At 43.6% G+C, this 24,321-nt stretch overlaps 1 protein-coding gene across 18 annotated transcripts in view; it reads right to left on the reverse strand.

Annotated features, from left to right (window-relative positions):
• NEK3 (NIMA related kinase 3) overlaps positions 1–24,321 on the reverse strand; it is a 35,162-nt gene that overhangs the window by 9,243 nt on the left and 1,598 nt on the right. For 2 of the 18 annotated variants that reach the window (XM_008273884.5, XM_051832259.3), the window contains exons 2-12: positions 22,275–22,451; positions 20,629–20,722; positions 20,444–20,541; positions 19,032–19,115; positions 17,750–17,817; positions 17,569–17,655; positions 12,933–12,987; positions 8,445–8,645; positions 7,026–7,098; positions 5,978–6,027; positions 120–222 (exon numbers count right to left, since the gene is read on the reverse strand). In XM_008273884.5, the coding sequence (XP_008272106.4) occupies positions 120–222; positions 5,978–6,027; positions 7,026–7,098; positions 8,445–8,645; positions 12,933–12,987; positions 17,569–17,655; positions 17,750–17,817; positions 19,032–19,115; positions 20,444–20,541; positions 20,629–20,722; positions 22,275–22,391 (1,030 nt within the window). In that variant the 5' untranslated portion in view covers positions 22,392–22,451. Of the gene's footprint in view, positions 1–119; positions 223–5,977; positions 6,028–7,025; positions 7,099–8,444; positions 8,646–12,932; positions 12,988–17,568; positions 17,656–17,749; positions 17,818–19,031; positions 19,116–20,443; positions 20,723–22,274; positions 22,470–24,321 lie in introns of those variants that run through there. The other 16 variants (XM_070048904.2, XM_070048905.2, XM_008273882.5 and 13 more) reach the window with 12 other exon arrangements.

Here is a 24,321-nt window from a genome sequence, read left to right on the forward strand (position 1 = left end):
GACAAGCAAATATTTACCTGTCTCTTGCTTATGATGCCTAAGACCTAGTAACATGAAAACTGGCACTCCTTCCACACTTCCCAGCTCCCCACTCAATGATTAGAATTTGAGTAACTTACCTTTTTCTTCTCTGTTGACTCTCTTCAATGAATGCTCAACCAAATTTTTATTAATGTTCTCTAAGTCACTATGGCTATATTTTCTACCATGTTCTCCCTCTTGCTTTAGAAGAGATTAAAAATACAGATTAGAGAATGTTTGAATTGCTACAAGTAATATGCAAAGTCAACTATTTTAATTTTAAATAAAATTAGTGAATTAAAAACATGAATAGTCATTGAACCCACAATATATATATATAATTTCCACAATATATTTATTAACACCACGCTCTACCAACTGAGCTAGCTGGCCACCTCCACAATATATTTATACTAATATAATATGCATGTATATTAGCAACCATATATGTGTACACATATTAACAACCATATGCGTTCATACATGTATATGAAATAAGCACATACAGCCACTAAAATAAATTATTATAAATACGACAAGGATAAACAAAACTGACAGTTATTTGACAGGTACTTATTGAGTAAAATAATAAGAATTTTCTTTTTTTAAAAAATAGATTTATTTATTTGAAAGGCAGAATTGCAGAGAGGCAGAGAGAGAGAAAGAGGTCTTCCATCCACTGGTTCACTCCCCAAATGGCCGCAATAGCTGAGCTGGGCCGATTTGAAGCCAGTAGCCAGGAGCTTCTTCCAGGTCTCCAACATGGATGCAGGGGCCCAAGCATTCGGGCCATCTTCTACTGCTTTCTCAGGACATAGCAGAGAGTGGGATCAAAAGTAGAGCTGCTAGAACTTGGACTGGTACCCATATAGGATGCCAGCACTGGAGGTGGCAGCTTTACCTGCTATGCCACAGTGCTGGCCCCAGTAATAAGAATTTTCAATGTGGTTTGTTGTAATGGGCTTTTCATGCTGTAATCTTTTTCTTTTTTATGATTTTTAAAATTTATTTATTTGAAAAGCATAGAGACAGAGAGAAGGAGAGACAGAATCAAGGAGGGAGCTGTTCTATCCAGCCATTCCCTAAACGGCCACAACACCCAGGGCTGGGCCAGGCAGAAGCCAGAAGCCTGCAGCTCCATCCAGGTTTCCCATGAGGGTACAGGAGCCCAAGCACTTCTGCTGCTTTCCCAGGTGCATTAGCAGGGAGCTGGGTCAAAGGTGGAGCAGCAGGGACTCATTTGGGATGCCAGCACTGCAGGTGGCAGCTTAACCTGCTGTACAATGCAGGCCCCCATGCTGTAATCTCAAATCAAGACATTTTATAAAGCTGCTATTATTGTGGCTCATAACACAGTACTCCCAAGTATGGCACTTTGATATGCTGAGTGCTTTGAACTAAAGGACATTACGAGCCCTCAGAAGCAGCCTCAGAATCAAGATCTCTCTGAACTTCTCCTGCCCTCCTGTCCCCAACTTTCATTTTCCCCCAAAGTGAGTCACAGAAACCAGAATTCCTCTTCCCCAATGTGGACTATAGAAACTAGAACCCTGGGGCCAGTGCTGTGGTGTAGCGGGTAAAAGGCCGCCTGCAGTGCCGACATCCCATGTGGAAGCTGGTTCAAGTCCCGGCTGCTCCACTTCTGATCCAGCTCTCTGCTATGGCCTGAAAAAGCTGTAGAAGATAGCTCAAGTACTTGGGCCCCTGCACCCATGTGGGAAGACGTGGAGGAAGCTTCTGACTCCTGGCTTCAGACTGGTGCAGCTCCGGCAGTTGCAGCCAATTGGAGAGTAAACCAGCAGATGGAAGACCTCTCTCCCTCTCTGCCTCTCCTTCTCTCTGTGTGTGACTCTTTCAAATAAATAAACAGATCTTTAAAAAAAGAAAAGAAACTAGAACCTTCTTCCTAAAGTAAGCTGTAATCCTAAACCTATCACACGAACCCTCTCCCACCTTTGTGCCTCAGACTGGCCATCAAGAAATTCTCTGATACATCCTTGTCATCAGACCATCATTCCAGGGAAGGAGTCCTGTCCCATACCTGGGAGGAAGAAGTGCTGTACTGAGAGGCCGAGAAGAAAGCAAGGCAGGCCTTGCTGGATTTCCCCTCTCAGTCTATTACCACTAAGCCATATCCTTTGTCTGCACACCCATCCACATATTATCATACCTAAGCATAAGAATGACACTTTTTCTGGGTCTTTGTGTCTTCCTTATGAAGGCTTCTGTGACATGTAAAATGTTGATTAAATTTTCCTCTCTCTCTCCTTTTTTTTTTTTTGACAGGCAGAGTGGACAGTGAGAGAGAGAGACAGAGAGAAAGGTCTTCCTTTGCCGTTGGTTCACCCTCCAATGGCCACCGCAGCTGGTGCTCTGCGGCCGGCACACCGCGCTGATTCCATGGCAGGAGCCAGGTACTTATCCTGGTCTCCCATGGGGTGCAGAGCCCAAGCACTTGGGCCATCCTCCACTGCACTCCCTGGCCACAGCAGAGAGCTGGCCTGGAAGAGGGGCAACTGGGACAGAATCCAGCGCCCCGACTTGGACTAGAACCCGGTGTGCCGGCGCCGCAAGGCGGAGGATTAACCTAGTGAGCCGCGGCGCTGGCCTCTCTCTCTCTTTTTAAAGATTGATTTTATTTATTTGAAAGGCAGATTTACAGAGAGGGAGAGACAGAGAGAAAGAGACCTTCCATCCACTGGTTCACTCCCCAAATGGCCACAATGGCTGGAGCTGGGCCACGCAGAAAGCAGGAGCCAGGAGCTTCTTCCAGCTCTCCCACACAGGTACAGGGGCCCAAGCACTTGGGCCTTCACCTGCGGCTTTCCCAGGCACATTAACAGGGAGCTGGATCAGAAGTGAAGCAGCCAGGACTCAAACTGGGACCCATATGGGATGCTGGCATTGCAGGTGGCAGCTTAACCCATTCTGCCACAATGCTGGCCCCTCTCCTGTTAACCTGTCTTTTGTTATAGGGTATTGACCATGTCCTTTTTGATGGGTGCGGAAAGGTATCATTCCTTTCTGTCCCTACACTAGATGAGAGTCCTCACCGGCACTTACTAGGATCACTTCTGTGCCATTGCTGGGTTAGCTGGGTCAAGACATGTAGACAGGCATATGAATTTAGAGTCAGTCTAGTGTGATAGCCCAGCTCCTGCTGAGGATGTGGACATCCTCCAATTAAGAAGAAAAGGAAACCCGCTTGTGGGCAGCACACTGCACAAAGGTACAACTGCAAAGGGCATTTCCTGCTGGCACCATCGCAGATGGCGGGCCGAGGGAGTTTTAGCAAAGACTCTGTACAGAAAATGAATTCATCTCTGAATACCGTGGAGGGGGAATTTCTCAAGATGAAGTAGACTGGAGAGCGAAAGTATAAGATATATAACACATGAAGCTTTTTGTTCAACTTGAACAATGATTCTGTAGTGGATGCAACCAGCAAGGGTAACAAAAGTCATTTTGCAAATCATTCAAGGAATCTCAACAGATGCAACCAGTATCTGTAATCTGAAGTCTGTGGGGACTGAAAGAGAAATGGAAATCCCTTGACCTCTGCTAGTTCCTTCCTCCCCTTCCTGTCTGAAATAGCTGCCTGAGCTTCCGGAACCTCGGGTACCACGGGCAATTTAGAAAAAGAAAATGCAGTTTGAAATTCTGAGTTTGCAAAGTACTGTCAGAATGACTTACAGTAATGAGTTTTAAAGTCAACATTTTATTGCCTTCTCACTTGCTCAAAAGTGTTTTGTGCCAGTGAATTTTTTTTTTTTGCAATAATGCAGGATAGTACATTTTTCACCTTTGAATAAAGAATACTTGAACTGAAAAAAAAAAAAAATTAGTGATGGGGCCAGTGCTCTGGTGTAATGGGCTAAGCCTCTGCCTGAAGCACCAGAATTCCATATGGGTGCCAGTTCATGTCCCGGCTGCTCCTCTTCTGATCCAGCTCTCTGCTGATGGCCTGGGAAGGCAATGGAAGATGGCCCAAGTGGTTGGGCCCCTGCACCCATGTGGGAGACCTGGAAGATGCTCCTGACTCCTAGCTTAGGATTGGCTCAGCTCCATTCCATTGTGACCATCTGGGGAGTGAACCAGTGGATAAAAGACCTTTCTCTCTGTCCCCGTCTCTCTGTAACTCTCTCAAATAAATAAAATCTTTTAAAAAAAATAGTGATCTAAAAATCACTTATCAGTAAAAAGGAATGAATTTACACAGATGAACCCTGAAAACATTACATAAGTCAAAGAAGCCAGAACCAAAAGGACAAATCTTGTGAGATTCCAATTAGGAAATATAAAGACAAGCAAATTCATAGAAAACAAAACATAAATTTGAAGTCACCAGGAACTGAGTGGGGGCTGGGGGCAGGTAAATGCAAAGATATTGTTTAATAGGTTCAGAGTTTTCATCTGGGGCAATGAAAAGTTTTTTTTTTTTTTTAAGATTTTTTATTTTATTTATTTGAGTGGTAGAATTACAGACAGAGACAGCGAGAGAAGGAAAGAAAGATCTCCCATCCGCTGGTTCACTCCCCAAATGGCCGCAAAGGTCAGAGCTGATTTTGGGCCGGCGCCGTGGCCCACTAGGTTAATCCTCCGCCTTGTGGTGCCGGCACACGGGGTTCTAGTCCCGGTCGGGGCGCCGGATTCTGTCCCGGTTGCCCCTCTTCCAGGCCAGCTCTCTGCTGTGGCCAGGGAGTGCAGTGGAGGATGGCCCAAGTGCTTGGGCCCCGCACCCCATGGGAGACCAGGAGAAGTACCTGGCTCCTGCCATCGGATCAGCGCGGTGTGCCAGCCGCAGCGCGCCAGCCGCGGTGGCCATTGGAGGGTGACCACCAACGGCAAAGGAAGACCTTTCTCTCTGTCTCTCTCTCTCACTGTCCACTCTGCCTGTCAAAAAAAAAAGAAAATAATAATAAAAAAGGTCAGAGCTGAGCTAATCTGAAGCTAGGAGCTTCTTCTGGCTTTTCCATGTGGCTGCAGGGGCCCAAGGACTTGGGCCATCTTCCACTGCTTCCCCATACCATTAGCAGGGAGCTGGATACAAAGTGGGGCAGGTGGGACTCGAACTGGCTGAGCCTACTATGCCACAGCACCAACCCCAAGCAATGAAAAGTTTTGGGAACAGTGGTGATGGCTGCACAATGTTATAAGTATAATTAATGATGTTGAATTGTTCACTTAAAATTGCCTAAAACAGTAATTGTTTGGCTATATATATTTTATTGCAATAAAAAACAAAAAGCCAGCCTAAAACAACATTTTCATGACTGAAAACACGACTAATTCTCTTACATGTGTTTTCAGGCCATTGTCACTGATCAAGAAATCCTGTCTTTTGCAAATAAAAAATGAATGCAACTGGAGATCATTATGCTTAGTGAGATGAGCCAGACTCACAAACATCATATGTTTTCTCTGATGTATGGTAGCTTATATATAGAATACAAAAAAAAACCCTAAATGTATAAGAATAAAATTGACAGTTTATCATCTGATGATCATTTACAACCCTTGTCTATATTCCTGTAGAACAGCGGTCTTTCTACTTTTTACTGCTGAACACTATATTCAGTGGAGTATTAAGCCTGTGATTATAAAGTAAATCAAAAGTATGCTATGGCAAAAATTAAAAGAAAAAAAAAAAGGAGGAGGGATGGAGGTTTCCTTAAGTTCTCGGATTGTATCTTTGAAATACATGAAATCTAGTTCTTTTTTTTAACAATAAAAAATATATTTTAAAAGAAAAATGAAGAAACAGATCAAATAACTGGTGACTTACAGAGGCTCACCCAGCAGTGCAGGGCTCCAAGACTGATGATGTCGTCACACGTCAAAGATGCAGAACTGCTTCCCCGCTGGGGCCCCACAGCCTTTCAATATCTCAGAGCACCCAAGGGCAGCCAGTGCCCCATAGATGGATGTCTCAAAAATGTCATTTTAAAGCACTTACCGTCGAGCTTGCTTCATTTCCCAAGGCAATCCTGATTCTGCTGGTGTCTGCTTAAAAAGAAAAAGGTGGGCAGAGAAACACAGGAAGAATCACCTGATGAGTTCCCTAATGGGATCAGCACAAAGCTTGAGAGACAAGTGAAGGTCTTCAAGGCAAAGAACCTGGAGCCGACGCTGTGGTGTAGCGGGTTAAAGCCCTAACATATAGCACCAGCATCCCATATGGGCACTGGTTCGAGTCCCAGCTGCTCCACTTCTGATCCAACTCTCTGCTATGGCCTGGGAAAACAGTAGAAGATTGCCCAAGTCCTTGGGCTCCTGCACCCACATGGGAGACCTGGAAGAAGCTCCTGGCTTCAGCTCAGCTCTGGCTGTTGCAGTCATTTGGGGGAATGAACCAATGGAACGGAAGATCTCTCTCTCTCTCTGCCTCTCCTTCTCTGTGTAACTCTTTCAAATAAATAAAATAATTCTTTTAAAAAAAAAACCTGAAGAGGGATTCCAGGCTTTAATCACACGATAACACACTCCACGTGTTCAAAGAAGATATTTCTGTTGTTAATTCCTGATGTTAAACTCTGAAAGTTTAGAAACATTTCCATTCACTTAAATTTCCATTCACTTAAGTCAGTCTCTCTCTCTCTCTCTCTCTTTCTCTCCCTCCCCCCTCCTCTCTCTGTCACCTTGCCTTTCAAATAAACAAATCTTTAAAAAAACATAAAAATTCAAAATTGCTATTGTGCGGCAGGCATTTGGCCCAGCAGTTAGGACATCAGCTAGGATGCCTGCATCCCGCATCAGAATGCTTGAGTTCAATTCCTGTCTTGGGCTCCTGATTCCACTTCCTGTGAAGGTGCACCTGGGTTCCTGCCACCTAAGCAGGACATCTGGACTGTGTTCCTGGCTCCCAGCTGTGGCCTGGCCCAGACCTGGCTCTTGTGGGCATTTGGGGAGTGAACCAGCGGATGAAAGATCTGTCGGTCTCTACCTCTCTTTCTGCCTTTGAAATAAATGAAACTAAATTGAAAAAACATTTCCAGAACTCTTACCCTTTTTTCTTGGTGCATTATGCTTAGACTTTTTGGTTTCTTCTAGTATCTGTTCACCATATTCTGAGATGATCTGAAAATTAAAGTTGGGAATTTATATACACCTCTTTAGACACTGCCATAATGTTATTTAATTATCAACAATCTTCAGCATAATAAGATTTAAGTTGAAAAATAAAAAATGACATTTAAAAATACATGTAGTTTAGGCAAAGAGATATAGACTTTATATATAATTTATATATTTTAAACACATAAAATATATAATTTATATATATAAATAAAGATCTGTATGATTACATAAACCACAGCTGAGCTTATACTCGGGAAACATTGTGGGACGAAGAAGAAAGGGAAGGAAACATTAACTTTTTGTATTTTAACACAGTTCTGCATCATTTGAATTTTTAAAAAAACTTATTTATTTTAAAAGCAGGGTTACAGACAGAGGGAGAGATGGAGATAGATAGACAGAAAGGGAGAGATCTTCTATCCGCTGGTACACCCTCCCAAATGGCCACAACGGCCAGGAATGAGCCTGACCAAAGCCAGGAGCCGGGAACTCTACCCATGTCTCTCACACCTGGGCCAGCTTCCACTGCTTTCCCAGGTGCATTAGCAAGGAGCTGGATTGCAAGTGGAGCAGCTGGGACACAAACCAGTGCCCATATGGAATGCTAGCATTGCAGGTGGCAGCTTTACCTGCTACACCACAGTGCCAGCCCCACAAGGGCACTTCAGAAGATTCACGGGAAGGGGCAGCATTGTGGTATAGTGGGTTGAGCAATTGCTTGCAGTGCCGGCATCCCATGTGAGCACCAGTTCAAGTACTGGCTGCTCAACTTCTGATCCAGCTCTCTGCTAATGGCCTGGGAAAGCAGCAGAAGATGGCCCAAATGCTTGGACCCAGCACCCATGTGAGAGACCTGGAAGAAGCTCCTGGCTCCTGGCTCCTGGCTTCGATCTGGTTCAGCCCTGTGTGGTCATTTCAGAAGCGAACCAGTGCATGGAAGATCTCTCTTTCTCTCTCTCTGTCTCTCCCTCTCTCTATAACTCTGCCTTTCAAATAACTAAATAAATCTTTTTAAAAAGTTCATGGAAAAACAGAATTAAAATTAAATTTTTAGTAGAAAACAATTTTAAGATCGTGCACAGCTTTTTCATAGCATGCATTTTTTCTGAGTTTTTTGAGGACCTTCATATTCGTGGATTTCACAATTTCTATGTACCTTTTTGGTATTTTTATATGAAACTTTTAATTCCATTCTCCCCAAACTTTTTAAAGTAGAACTGTAACTGTGTTTAAAAGTAATTGTATGTTAAAAGTTTAAAAGTACTCTTGCAAGTGTGTTGACAAGATAACAAGCCATTTAGCCAACCCCGGAAACCTGTTCACAGCTGATCCAACAGGCGTCCTACCTCAGGGGGGAAGCACTTCCCCAGGAGCGGAGCTAGGCTGCCTCTGCACAGGAGCGCCGAGGCTGAAGGGCGGTGCAGGGGATTCCTCTTAAACATCTGCTTGATTAGAAACTGCAGCTCGTAGGAGTAATGGGAAGGCAGTGGCCTGATGGACCCTCCACATATTTTGAGGATGAGACTTTTCCAACTATTTGCCTGAAACTGAAAAGTAAAAACAGAACTTGAAAAGCAGAAACAGGGAAAGAAAAAGGAAATTAGAAAATACCAACTGAAATGAATTCATATAAACTATTTTAATTTTATAAATGTACCTCAGGCTGGGTCATTTTTCTTTCTAGAAGTTTCCTTAAGATATTTGTTGTGGCAAAACATGTCAAGCTGCTGCTTGCGATGTTGGCATCCCATATGAGTGCCGGTCCAAGTCTCAGCTGCTCCACTTCCAATCCAGCTCTCTGCTTATGGCCTGAGAGAGCAGTGGAAGATGGCCCAAGTGCTTGTGTCCCTGCACCCATGTGGGAGACCCAGAAGAAGCTCCTGGCTCCTGGCTTTGGCCTGGCCCAGCCCAGACAATTGCAGCCATTTGGGGAGTGACCCAGTGGATAGAACACCTCTCTCTCTCTCTGTCTCTCTCTGTAACTCTTATTTCAAATAAATAAAATAAATATTTTCTTAAAATAAAGGTACTATTCTATAGAGAGCAGCTGTTTAGCCTAGTGGTTAAGGCACCTGCATCCCAAACCAGAGTGCCTCAGCTGGACACCTACTGTGGTTCCTGACTCCAGTTTCCTGCTAAAGCAGACCCTGGGAGTCAGAGGTGATGGCTCAAGAAATCGGGCTCCTGCCACCCACTTGGGAGACCTGGATTGAGTTCCCAGTTCCCAGTCCTGGCCACTGCAGGCATCTGGGGAGTGAGCCAGTGGATGCAAGCTCTTTCTATCTCTCATATAAATACATAAAACTTAAAAGATAATATGGTGGTTCAGGAGAAAGGTCAGCATGAACAATAAGAAACTTGCCTGCCTTGCATACTTTTAAAGTCAACATCAATGTTACAGATATACATTTTTTAATATATTTTAAAAATCACAATAATACATATAACTTTTTAAAAAAATCAAATGATACAGAAGACTCACAATGTGCATAATATTCTTTTGCTCCATTCTTCCCCAGAAACCCCAAGACTTATACTGTAACAACATGTACTTTCCAGATTTAAACTTTATCCTTCTTAACTTTCATGCCATTAAAGAAGCTATTAAAGTTTGACAAGTAAAAGAGTGGGGACATAAAATGACACAGTGGAATAACATCTTAAAAGTTTTCCATGTGTAATATATTTATTGGAACCAACATTATCCGTCAGCCTTGCTAATGCTCATATAAGAACATGTTGGCACTCTATCTTGAAAGTGTATTGCCCTATTAATAAAAAAAAGTGAAGACATGAAAAAAACCCAACCTATAACAAAGGAAACTTCAGATAATGAAAAATAAAATTGAATGTGCTTGGCCTCAGGCTTTTAAACAATTATACTGCATTTCTACATTTCCTAAAGTTTTGAGAACAACTGTTTTTAAAAATATATTTATTTATGGGGGCTGGTGCTGTGGCTTAGTAGGTTAAGCCCCTGCCTGCAGTGCTGGCATCCCATATGGGCTTCCAATCCAGCTCCCTAATTATGGCCTGGGAGAGTGGTGGAGGAGGGCCCAGGTCCTTGGGCCCCTGCACCCACATGGGAAGCCGGGAAGAAGAGTGAACCAGTAGATGGAAGACTTGTTTCTCCCTCTCTGTCTGTAAATAACTCTGCCTCTCAAATAAATAAATATATCTCTTAAAAGTATATATATATATATATATATAGTTTTTTTATCTATCTGAAAGGCAGAGGTAGAGAGAGAGAGAGAGATCTTCCATTCCTGGTTCATTCTCCAAATGCCCATAAAAGCTGGGGCTGGGCCAGGCTGAATCTAGCAGCCTGGAACTCAAATCTGAGTCTCCCACATGGGTGGTAGGGCCCCAACCACTTGAGTTATCACCCACTGCCTCCCAGGGTGGGCATTAGCCACAAACCCAGGCATTCCAGTATGGGATGTGGGTATCTCAAGCAGCATCTTAGCCACTGCAACAGCATCTGACCCCAAAAATACAAAAACTTTGTCTTAAAGCAGAGAAGAGATGAAAGACTGTGTGCCAAAGAATCTGGGCACTCTAGTCCTCCCTGTGTATTCTTGCTAGGAAGAAGAACAAGTATATTTAAGCTTATGAAAAACATTTCTAAAATATTCATGATGTTAAAATTAAATAATTTTATTTGTATATAACAGTGTTTCTCAACGTAAGCTGTACATCAGAATCACCTGTGGTTTTTTTTTTTATGATGTATTTATTTTATTTGAAAGGCAGAGTTACAAAGCAAGAAGGGGGGGGGGGAGAGGGAGGGTGGGAGGGAGAGAGGGGGGAGAGAGAGAGAGAGAGCGAGAGATGACTGATCTTCCATTTGTTCACTCCCCAAATGGCGCAATAGCCAGGGCAGGACCAGGCTGAAAACAGGAGACAAGAGCTTTATCTGGGTCTCCCATGTGGGTGCAGGGCCCCAAGGACTTGGGCCAACTTCCAGGCTTTCTCAGGCATATTAGCAGGGAGCTGGATTGGAATTGGAGCCACTGAGACTCAAAGAGGTGCCCACGTGTGCTGCTGGCTGGCATCATAGGCTGCGGTTTTACTCACTACACCTCAGCACCAGACCCAGAATAACCTCTTAAAAATATTAATGTCCAGGACACCTTCAGAGTTAGTGTGGGCCCAGGCAGCAGCATTCTCACAGGTTCCCCACCGCGTTCTAACTGGACGGGCAGCATGACAAGCCGCTTGTTCAAACAGACGCCCTCTCCTGAACAGCACACACCTTCAGTTGCGTTACCTTCCTCTGGTGGTGCTGGGGCTTTTTCTCAGCCATTCCCTCTCCTGAGCTCTGTGTGTGGTCAAGCACATCTGTGTAAAAGCTTGGTAGAGCTCATTTTCAATTCATGCCCAAAGAACAGAATTTATTTCCATACAAAGCAACGACTTAATGGAAATCAATTCTACAATTGCTGTTCTTTGCAATAAACTACTGCTAAACAAAAAGGACAAGGTATTTACCATCTATTTTGTTGAAATATTATTTTTTTTATTTTTATTTTTTGACAGGCAGAGTGGACAGTGAGAGAGAGAGACAGAGAGAAAGGTCTTCCTTTACCGTTGGTTCACCCTCCAATGGCCACTACGGCTGGTGCGCTGTGGCTGGCGCACCACGCTGATTCGAAGCCAGGAGCCAGGTGCTTCTCCAGGTCTCCCATGCGGGTGCAGGGCCCAAGCACTTGGGCCATCCTTCACTGCACTCCTGGGGCACAGCAGAGAGCTGGCCTGGAAGAGGAGCAACCGGGACTAGAACCCGGTGTGCTGGCGCCGCAGGCAGAGAATTAGCCTATTGAGCTGCGGCGCTGGCTGAATTATTTTTTAAAATATGTAGAAAAACACAATACAATGTGGCAGAGTCTATTTTCTCGTATTTCAGTTACAGAGGAAACACACATGGTAAGTAAAATCTAATTTCAAAAACATTGGTATAAAAATGGTACAGCCATTCTGGAAATATTTGGCCATTCCTCAGAAAGCTAAACATATATTATCATATTATACAGCAATTCCACTCTTGGATGTACACCTCAAAAACTGGAATCAGAGAGTCTGACAGACACTTGCTCTCGTGTTCATAGCAGCATTATCCTCAAGAGTCAAAAAGTAGAAACACCCCAACTCCAGTGTCCACAGACACTGTATACTGTATACACACAATGGAATATTATTCAGCCACAAAATGGAATGGAATTCTGATACATGTTCAACAAGGATGATGAGCTTTGAAAACATTATGCTAAGTGGAATAAACAAGACATAAAAGACAACTATTTTATTACCTCACTTACACGAAATATCTAGAATATGCGATTCATAGAGACAGAGAGTAGACTAGAGACCAGGAGCTGGGGGAGAGAGGAACAAGGAGTAATTATTTAATGGGTGTAAAGTTTCTGTTTGGGATTGTGAAGAAGTTTAACAGGGAAGTATTATTGATGATTGTACAATATTGACAATATAGTTAATGCCACTGAATTATACACATAAAAATGGTTAAAATCGCAAATTGCATATTATATATATTTTTTTTACCAAAAATCTTAAAAATTTAAGAACGCTATGGAAAGAAGAAGGAAAGACAAGCTACATATAGAGCAACAGAAATGAAATAACAGACATTTCCTATTGGTATACATCACAAAAGTGGCTCTAGGCAAAGAAGACAATAATGACAACATAGGAAAACTTTTTCATAATGAATTCATCCTAAGTAAGTGAACTGCCAGCTGGAATTTTCTACATTGCTTAGGACCTAGCCAGAGATAACCACAAGCTTCCAGTTACGTTTTGTGCACCATACTTACCGGATGCTTAAGGGTACAGAGTTCATACAGAATGCATCCTAAGGACCAGATGTCACTGGAAACGTAGAGGAAGCAACATATCAGTAAGTAGGTTGTGAATTATTACACAAAAACAGATGCATTATGGCCGGCACCGTGGCTCACTTGGCTAATCCTCTGCCTGCGGAACTGGCACCCTGGGTTCTAGTCCCAGCCGGATTCTGTCCTGGTTGCTCCTCTTCCAGTCCAGCTCGCTGCTGTGGCCAGGGAAGGCAGTGGAGGATGGCCCAAGTGCTTGGGCCCTGCACCCACATGGGAGACCAGGAGGAAGCACCTGGCTCCTGGCTTTGGATTGGCGCACCGCGCCGGCTGCAGCATGCCAGCCGTAGTGGCCATTTGGGGGGTGAACCAACGAAAAGGAAGACCTTTCTTTCTGTCTCTCTCTCTCTCCCTCACACTGTCTAAATATGCCTGTCAAAAAAAAAAAAAGATGCATTTTTGAATAAAAAAAGAAAAATTATCCTACTTTTAGTAAGAATAGGCATAAGTAATTCCTAGGTATTTAAAGAAGACATATAGTAATTTTGGTTTAATACTTAGGTACTAAGAATAATGGTCACAATAAAACTCTCTGCTCCCCAACTTGTACCACTCCCAATCAGGGTGGTTCAGATACCATTTCAACAGCATTAGGGAATTCAGGGGCAAAAGGAAGGAGTATCTGTGAACTGAGACTGTCAGAGCTGGAGGAAGGACTTAGAGGATGTCCAGTACAGCTTCCACCAGACCGCCACATGCATGGCAGCCGGCCCAAGAGGGCAGCTCCTGGTGGACGGCTCTCTGCCATATGTGGCATAGTCCGTTGCCCTGCTGGAGGCCCTAAGGTAGCACCTCCTGCCTCACAGAAGCCAAATGAGTCCTCTGGCAACATTCTCCAGGCCTAGAGTCAGCTCATGCTCCAAGAGAAAGAGAACAAGACCACTCGTTCTTCCACAAAACAGCTCTTCAAACTCACCAGAGGCCTATGGGTGGTCCTGTGCCCGACTTCCTCATGCCAAACATCTCAGTTCTCCTCCAGCAGCCTCACTGCCCAGTTGTCATCCTCCAGGCTTTTTCTCAATGACACTCTTGTTATTATTATTTTTTAAGATGTATTTATTCATTTGAAAGGCAGAGTTACAGAGAGAGAGAGAGAGAGACAGACAGACAGACAGACAGAGACAGAGATCTTCCACCCGCTGGTTCACTCCCCAAATGCCTGTAACAGCCAGGGCTGGGACAGGCTGAAGCCAGGAGCCAGGAACTTCCTCCTGGTTTCCCATGTGGATAGCAGGGGCTCAAGAAATTAGGCTGTCAGCAGCTGTCTTCCCCAGCACAGGAAGCTGGATCAGAAGTAAAGCACTCAGGATTCAGAAATGGGATGCTGACGTCATCAGCTGTAGCTCAACCTACTGCACCACAACGCCACTGGGACATTCCTTTTATTTTATGTTTTATTTTAACTAATTGTTTCCCTCGATTTTACTTTTTTTAAAATTTCAAGCCTACAGGAGTTACAAATGCCCACATGCTCTCAGTCAGGTTCCCCAATGGTTAACATCTGCCACACTTGCATGCTATCTCCCTCTATGTATCTCTGAACCCCTGGAGAAAAGGCTGCAGGTATCAAACACTCACCCCAGACACTCCAGCGTGTACCTCCCAAGAGCAAGGACACACACTCTCCCTCATGAACATGCACCATTATCACCCGCAAGCAGAGAACTCAATTATATAGTCTAGTATTTAGTCCAAACTCCAGTCTCCCAATAAATCCCTTGAGGGGTGTTTTGCTCCCAAAGTAGTCAATTCTACTTTGAAACGAACCTATTTAGTATAGATTGTGTACCCTTTTCAGAAAGCCACTTGTTAGAAAGTAATAAGAGCTTTCAGGTGCTTCTGTCTCTAGGAGTCCATGCCAAAAATACAATATAAGACAATGACATTTTTATGCACAAACAATAAGTTAATTGCAGCATGTTTACAATTCCAGAAACTGGAAACATAAGCACAAGGACAGAGGAAAAGTTAAGTCAACTTTAGGAAGAGCCATAAAGTAAAATACATGAAGCCTTGATAAATATTTAGGAAGTCTGAATGTGTGGGGAAATTAATGTAAGGTAAAGTGAAAAAAAATCAGGATATCAAGTTGTGTAGAGAATATACTAATTAGTGCTATGGGGAGAAAGGGGAAAACCCCACCAAAAAATTCTTAGTAGTAGTTGTGGAAAGCGGGTGGTTTCCATTTCCTTCTATGTCCAATCCTTTCTGGCTACTCATACCCACAACAGGCACATAGAACTTGTAATCAGAAAAAATACGGTTTTACTTTTTAAATATTTATTTATTTATTTGAAAGGCAGAATAAAAAGAGAGAGAGGGAGAGAGAGAAAGAGATGAGAGAGAGAGAGAATCTTCCATGCACTGGTTCACGCCCCAAATGCCCACAATTGTGGGCTAGGCTGAAGCTCAGAGCCTGGAGCCAGGAACTCCACATGGGTCTCACAGATGGGCAGCAGGGACTCAAGTACTGGGGCCATCATCTACTGCTTTCCCACATTGCATTAGCTGAATTGGAAGCAGAGTAGCCAAGACTTGAACCAGGCACTCTGATATTGTATGCAAGCAGTGGCCTCACCCACTGTGCCACAACACCCACCACAGTTTTAAATCATAAGGCCCTCAGATGAACTTTCAGCAATCAGCTAACTTACCAACCAGGTGATTATTACCTAGTCCTGTAAATGTTAACTCAATGACATGATCTAGGGGTTCCCAAATGTTGCTGCATATTGGAATCTCTTGACAAATTGGTCATCTTGAAAAATTGCTGATGCTTGCTTTTTTATTTTTTATTTTTTATTTTTTTTAAATTTACTTGGCAGGTAGAGTTACAGACAGTGAGAGAGAGAGAGACAGGGAGAAAGGTCTTCCTTCCATTGGTTCACTTCCCAAATGGCTGCCACGGCCGGCGTTGCGCTGATCCGAAGTCAGGAGCCAGGCACTTCCTCCTGGTCTCCCATGAGGGTGCAGAGGCCCAAGCACCTGGGCCATCCTCCACTGCCCTCCCAGGCCACAGCAGAGAGCCAGACTGGAAGAGGAGCAACTGGGACTAGAACCCAGTGCCCACATGGGATGCCGGCGCCGCAGGCGGAGGATGGAGGATTAACCAAGTGAGCCATGGCACCAGCCCCTGATGCTAGCTTTTCATCCTCTGATACTCTAATTTAATTGACATGGATGCAACCAGGACTTTGGGATTTTTTAAAGTGGGGGTAGGACTGGCATTGTGGTGCAGCGTTAAGCTGCTGCTTGCAAAACCAGCATCCCACACTGGAGGGCCAGTTTGAGTACTGGTTGTTCCACATCTGATCCCACTTCCAGATGATGCAGGTACACAGCCCCAGTATTTGCACCCCTGCCATACATATGAGAGACCAGGATGGAGCTCCTGGCTCCTGTTTTTGTGTCTGGTTGGTTGGTTGGTAGGTTTTAAGATTTATTTATTTATTTATTTGAAAGGCTGAGTTACATAGAGGCAGAGGCAGAGAGAGAGAGGGCTTTCATCACTGGTTCAATCCCCCAACAGCCACAACTGCCAGAGCTGGGCCAATCCAAAGCCAGGAGCCAGGAGCTTCCTCTGGGCCTCCCACCTGGGTGCAGGGGCCCAAGTACCTGGGCCGTCTTCTAACAGCTTTCCTAGATCATAGCAGACAGCTGGATCGGAAGAGGAGCAGCCAGGACTTGAACCAGCAGCCAGATGGAATTCTGGCACAGCAGGCAGTGGCTTTTACCGGCTACGCCAATGTGCTGGTCCCCTGGCTCCTGATTTTGGCTTGGCTCAGACCAGGCTGTTTCAGCCATTCGGAGAGTGAACCAGCAGAGGGAAGATCTGTTTCTCACTATCTCTCTGTTTCTCAAACAAGTAAAAATAAATACATTAAAAATTTTTTTTAAAGTGGGAGCAGCAGGCTGGCACTATGGCATAGAAAGTTAAGCATCTGCCTGCAGTGCCAGCATCCCATATGGGCACCAGTCTGAGTCCTGGCTGCTCCACTACCAATCCAGCTTTCTGGTAGTGCATCTGGGAAAGCAGTGGAAGATGACCCAGGTGCCTGGGGCCCTGCACCCACAAGGAAGACCCAGAAGAAACTCCAAGCTCCTGGCTTCAGCTTGGCCCAGCCCTGGCCATTGCAGCCATTTGGGGAGTGAACCAGTAGATAGAAAATCTCTCTCCTTCTCTCTCTCTTCTCTTCTCTCCTCTCCCTCCCTCTCTCTCTCTCTGTGACTCTGGCTTTCAAATTAATAAATAAATCTTTTTTTTTTAATAAAGAAAGTTGGAGAAGCAAAGTATGGGAACCAGTAGTATAATTCATACTGTTTTTAGAAATAACTAACCTTTCTTCTGGCATTTATAATGAGCTCTTCTCAGCTCTGATTAAAACAGAAAACTATAACATTCGTCTAGAAGCCAGAGAATATGGATTCCACAGTGCTTTCAGATATATCTTTTAAAAACCAAGATGCTCTGTGTATCTGCTTTACAGTGGCGCTAACTCTAGTGTCCTGCACAGGTCACCAAATGGTCACCCTTGCACAAAATAAGTCCACTGCTTACCTTTTATTGTTGTAAGGCAAGTTCTCCCAAATTTCTGGAGGCACATAATAAGGTGTTCCCACATATGTACAAGCAAACGCCATGGGACTAAAACCAAAAACGGCAAAGAGTGACCACAGATCATTCCTGAAAATGCAGCATGTTCTGATTACTGTCACAGCATGACAAAAGCAGTACGTACTCAGAGAGAAGACGGGCAGATCCAAAATCTCCCAATTTTACTTTTCCATTTTGGGTGAGAAAGACATTCTGTATGAGAAAAGAACTCAGGTTACATCTTCCTTCATGCAGACACAAGGCCAAGGTCTCCAGAGGCTGACATCAGAGACCAAGGGTAGAAACGCTGGCGTGGAATACAAGATGCCCTCCTGCCAGCTACACAGCCCCCTGCCTGGGAGCTCCAGGTGACGGCTTTGAAACTGAATAAGCTTTGGGTGAGTCAGCAGACCTGACTGAACAGGAACCTGTGTCAGGGTGACCCCACGTGGCAGCACCAGGTGTCAGCTACTTCCTTTTCTTTTTTAAAAGATTTATTCATTTATTTGAAAGTCAGAATTACACAGAGAGGTAGATTGAGAGAGAGAGAGAAAGAGAGAAAGAGAGAGAGAGAGAGCGGTCTTCCATCTGCTGGCTCACCCCCCAATTGGCCACAATGGCTGGAGCTACGCCGATCCAAAGCCAGGAGCCAGGAGCTTCTTCCAGGTTTCCCACGTGGGTGCAGGGGCCCAACAACTTGGGCCATCTAATACTGCTTTCCCAGGCCATAGCAAAGAGCTGGATCGGAAGTGGAGCAGCCAAGACTTGAACTGGTGCCCATATGGGATGCCGGGACTGCAGGCAGCAGCTTTACCTGCTACGCCACAGCGCCGGCCCCTCAACTACTTTCCATCTGAGAACATATGTACTCAGGAATGGGGACCAAAAAGGCTGGGAACATATTAGCATACACTACCAAAGTGACTCTAGTGGCTTCTTCTCAGGTGATACTTTATTTGGTTAATATTAAGTCAAAGGGTACAAAGTTTCAGTTTGAAGGAACGAATAGTTCAGATCAGGTGTATGGCTTGCTAATGACAGTTCATAATAACATACAGTATGCTTGAACACTGCTAAGCGAATACATCCAAAAGGTTCTCACCACAAAAATGGATAAGTATGTAAGGTGATGGGTATGTTAATTAGCTTGATTTCATCATTTCACAAGGTATACATACATTAAAAAAAGATATACCTCATAACTATATACAATTTATATCTTAATGCATGGTATCTTTATACATTTTTATCTTAATAAAGCTGGGAAGATTTTTTTAACTAAATAAAAGTAAATAAATAAATATCAGGCTGAAAAATATTTTTCAACTAAACAGAAATGTCCCAAAAGGAAATAAGGTACAGAAAACAAAAGACCGAACGATACAGCTTTGGGTTTTCTTTAAGCTCCAAAAATATAGTCCACTCACCTTGGATTTGATATCTCTGTGTAGCACCCGTTTCTTGTGAATGTGATTTACTCCAAGGCACATTTGTGTAAACCAGTTAAGTATCTGTAAGGAAAAAGATGCAAAATCCACAAACAAGTAGTAACGGGTAAACGCTAACCCCAAATTCCAAAGAACCATTTCTAGGATGCAGCTGCCCAGGGTTTTACACAACGTGAGCACAAAACTCCTGCACTCATCTTAGTTCAATTAAAATTCAGTGTTGTCTGAAGAAATTCAGAAAAGCTGTGATCCCCATGCCTATTTCATGTATGATTCAAATGGCAATTTGGTTTATTTTTTTAAAGCATTAGTGGTTGTATTATTCACTGATTTACTTTCATTTGAAAGGCAGAGAGATAGAGATAGTCGGAAAGAGGAGAGAGATCTTTCATCTCCTGGTTCACTCCCAAATACCCGCAACTGGGGCTGAGCCAGGCTGAAGCGAGGAGCCTGGAACTTCATCCAGGTCTCCCATGTGTGAAGCAGAGACCCAAGTACTTGAGCCATCAGCTGCTGACTGGAGCTTCCTGTCAATGCACACCTTGGGAGATCGTGGTGATGGCTCAAGTAATTGGGTTTCTGCTACCCATGTGGAAGACCTGGACTGTGCACCTGGCCCCCAGTTTTGGTCCAGCTCAGTCCTGGCCATTGTGAGCATTTGAGATGTGAACCAGAAGATGAAACGTTGTGTCAGTCTCTGCCTCTGAAATAATAAAAATTTCTCTGCCTCTCAAATAATAAATGAAAATTAAAATAAAATTCAGTACAATAAATTAAGACTGAAATAGCTATTATAAAGTACAATGAGTAACACAATTTTCAAAATCTTGTAAACTTGAAAATTTAATTCTTTTATATTTTATAACCATCATATTGATTTTACTTTCTAAAAATATTTTGGGCAGCCACATCCTTAGGATACCATTCAGTAACATTAGTATAGAAATCAGTTGTTGGGGTGTCTCTAGGAAAGATGGTTGAGCCACTGCCTGCAGTGCCAGTGTCCCAAATGCATACCGGTTCAAATCCCAGCTGCTCCACTTCTGATTCAGTTCCCTGTTAATGCTCCTGGGAAAGCAATGGAAGATGGACTACATGCTGGGGCCCCTGCACCCACACGAGAGACTGGATGACGCTCCTGACTCCTGGGTCCTGGGTCCTGGCTGCAGCCTGGCTCAGCCCTGGATGTTGCAGCCATCTGGGGTGTGAACCAGCAGATGAAAGATTCTCTCTGTAACTCTGCCTTTCAAACAAATAGCTCTTAGAAAAAGCAGTTGTTTCTAATTAGGGTGTTGGATAATCCTAGATACCAATGCTTTAATTTTAACTGAGAAGTTTATGAGAAAAGTTACTTCTGAATCTTAAGGACAAACATGTAAGTAATCTCTTACCGTATCTTCAGGAAATAACTTTCCCTTTTGCTGTTTAATCTTTTGCATTAGATCCCCTCCATCACAATATTCCATCACAATATATAGATGTCCTTCAGCTAAAACAAATATAAGTGTCTTTAGGAAAGTTGCAGTGGCCATAAATAAATTCAAAAGTGCACATATGTATGGGAGTTCATACTCACCTTCAAATGATTCTTTGAAGGCAACAATATTGGGGTGTTTCATTTTGGCTAACAGAACAGCCTCCTTCCTAGACTTCTGTGTTTCAGAAAAAGACTAGAAAAAGATTTTAAACTATAAATTTATATTGCATTTTATTTTTAAAGTCTTATTTATTGAAAAGTGGCATAGCAGAGAAGTATCATTCATCCATTGATTCACTCCCAAAATGGCCACAACAACTAGGGCTGGGCTAGGCTGAAGCCAAAAGCCAGGAACTCTATCCAGGTCTCCCATGGGTGGTAGGAACTCAACTACTTGAACCATCATCCACAGCTTCCCAGGCCCACTAGTAGGGAGCTAGACTGAAAGCAGAGCAGCTGGGACTTGATCTGGCAATCCGTTATGGGATGTCAGCATCCCAAGTGGCAGCTTAACCTGCTGTGCCATAATACCCACCCCTAACATTGTATTTAAAATAGCATCACATCCAACTCATTGCTAATGCACCTGGGAAAGCAGCAGAAGATGGCCCCAGCATTTGTGCCCCTGTACCCATGCAGGAGACTATATTTTGCATGCTGGATCTGACTATTTTATTATACTAATATTTTCTCTTTCCATTTCTTACATGTACAGAGTGGAAATGAGTTTTTTTTTTCCTGTAAACTAGTTTTAATATTCACCTAAGCATCACTGACTTGGAGGGCCAGTATGCCATCAAGAACAGGACATCCTAAAAGATAAATCAAGGATTTAATGTTTTGACCACCTGTAACACTTTACCAGTCTGTGGCCCAAGATAACACGGTCAAGAATTCAGTGGTGTGCGGTAGGCATTTGGCACAGTAGTTAGGATGCCAACTGGGATGCCTGCATCCCACATCAAAGTGCCTGGGTTCAAGTTCCTGCTCTACTTCTGATCTAGCTTCCTTCTAATGCACCTGGGAAGCCAGCGGAAGATGGCCCAAGTGCTTAGGTCCTTGCCACCCACGTTGTAGACCCAAATGGTGTTCCTGGCTCCTGGCTTTGGCTTAGCTCAACTCTGGCTGTTGTAGGCATTTGGGGAATGAACCAGCAAATGGAAGATCTCTCATTATGTCTGCTTCTCCCTTTCTCTCTGCTATTCTGCCTTTCAGACAAATAAATAAGTCCATCAAAACAAACAAAAAAAAACCACAAAATATTATTAAGCAGGCTCCATAGCATGTATTGTTTCATAGGACAACTGTAGTACATGGTAATAAAGTCTAGAGGGAAATGACACCTGTTCACGGATCCAGATGGTCAGTTCCCTGATTCTAAGAGCGAGCAGCCTAGGTCTTTGCTCTTCATATTTTTATGTCCCGTTCTCATTAATACTGCACCTGAACTGCATTTGGCAAAGATCTGCTACACTGTTTGGTATACACGATTGGAAATTACTGCTGATTACACACTGGGATAAAATAAACAATAATCACTATCTGAACATGGGCTAATTTTTTTCCCTTTGCTACTGCAGTGTCCTAAGAGCCACATAAACTATATCAAGCTCTTATAAAGCCAATGAATAAACAGATTACATCGTTTGCATGGAGGAGAAATTCCTCGTTAAGCATCAAGAACTTATTGTCTTATACAGACTGCAAGTGCATGCTCACTATGACCTAGTTTCTTTAGCAGTGACCTTGGGGAGCCTTATTTCCTTCATTGCGAACAGCTGATTACTGCTTTCCTGCTGCACAAGAAGAGCTCTGCCGAAGGAGCCCTCGCCGATCACCCTCAGGACTGTGTAGTCATCCATGCTGGGCTCCCGCACAGCTGGGCTCCACCCACGCAGTCCCCAAGGGCTCTTCAAATCTACCTTCAAAAACAGAAACATCTGAGAAGTACATTCACTTTCAAAAGGCATAAATCATCCTGTTGAGGCTAAAAATGATATCCCCCAAATGTGGTGTTTTTTGGCATGCTGAGAAGTTTGATCAAAAGAAAATTAAAAAAGTCTTAAAAGCAGGCTCAGAGTCAATGTCCCTCTAACCTTGTCTTCCGTCTTTAAGTACAAGGAGAGGCTACCTGCAAAGTGCCTTTATCTGCCTAAAGTTTGGACAAGCCAAAAGTGATATAAATAAAAATAACCTGTGTCTCTTCCCCTAAGCTTCTCTTAAGTAAGCTCGTATCCCAAGAAAGAGTGAATTCTGCCTGGATAGATTTTTTTTTGTAAGCCATTCTCTGAGTTTCAGTCCCAGAAGCATCTCTAACGCACTGTCTCTGCTGCAGGCAAAACAGATTTTTGTCCTGGGCTATTTATGTTCTCCAAGCCCACAGAGTTCCTCTAAAAATCATTCACAATTTCCCTTATACTCCCCTTTTCTCCCTCACCTACAGAAAAAGGGGTAAAGATGTGTCAGGACCATGTTGGGTTTGTGGGTAATCACACACCTGTGATCCCAACCCTGCCCCAGGCACATTAATAAATGTGTATAACTTCTCTCCTCTTTAATCTATTGTCACTTCATTTGGGCAAAGCTCTAGAAGACAGGGGAAATTTCTCTTCACCCCTACAAGCTAAAGTAGCTCTAATCATCACAATATGGCACAGCTTATTCCTTTGAAAGGGATCAGTTTGCCACAAGCATTCCACTTTGGCACAAGAATTGCTTGGAGCTGAAAGCAATTTGTTCTTTATCCTTTTCACTTTCATTTAAATACAAACATCCCCCTAGGTAATGGCAATAACCTTTGTAAATGTGTTTTTCCCTCCAGTACCAGGAATACATTTGTTACCAACAGGGAAGGCATCAATTTAAGTTTGCATTATAAACCTTTATCTTCTGTTATCTAAATAATCTTTATCCTCTGTTGTTTCTTTATCCTCTGTTGTTTCTTCCACATATTTACCCTCTTGCTCTTCACTTTAGAAGCCTCTGTCCTTGATCTAGCTACTGTTCCCTAATTTATCACAGAGTTAGTTAAAATGTAAGTATCTTGGTTTAACATTTCACAATTTGGAGATGTAGTAGACTTTTTCTCCCATCTATCTCTTTTTGTCAGTTTAATTTTCAGGGCCTCAAGCACTGAATCTAAGAAGACACAGAAAAAAGTTTCCCTCCCTACATTATTCACTCAACAGGCAGACACCGAGCCCCAACTCTGAGTCAGAAGTTGGAATCCTGAACAAATCTCTCTTGGTCTCTGGCATCAGGGATGTCCCATGCAGAGGTGGCCATAAACCTCAACAAATGTGGAGGGCAAGTCTTCCAAGAAGAGCATGCCGGTTTACAGCAGAAATATCCAAAGCAGTGGGCAAACGTATACTTAAACTAGAGCCTGAAGGATAAGTGGAAGTTGGCCAAAGAGGAGGGAAAGCGTGATCAAGGCGGAGGGAATGGCACATTGCAGAGCAAAAGGGATTACGTTCAAGGAATTCAAGAAGACTGTAAGGGGCTACAGTGACAGGGCTGCATCTGAAGTCCATTACGAGGCACAGTTAGATGGCTGGATTTTTGTCCTCAGGGTAATTAATAGGCTGTCCCTGGAGGGTTTTAACCAGGAGGGCAATACAGTCCTCACACAAGCGTATTAGAAAAATCACCCACACAGGCTGCAGAGTGGGCAGACCAGAGGGTGGAGGCATGGAGGGGCCAGATCAGAGGCTCCATGAGCAAACAAAGCAGGAAAATGATGGTGCAATGACATAGGTGGTGCCAGTGGGGAAGAAGAAACTGGGAAGGAAG

This window comes from Oryctolagus cuniculus, chromosome 9, assembly GCF_051225735.1.
Source record: "Oryctolagus cuniculus isolate XC-2025 breed Fujian yellow rabbit chromosome 9, ASM5122573v1, whole genome shotgun sequence".
NCBI classification, from domain to species: Eukaryota; Metazoa; Chordata; class Mammalia; order Lagomorpha; family Leporidae; genus Oryctolagus; species Oryctolagus cuniculus.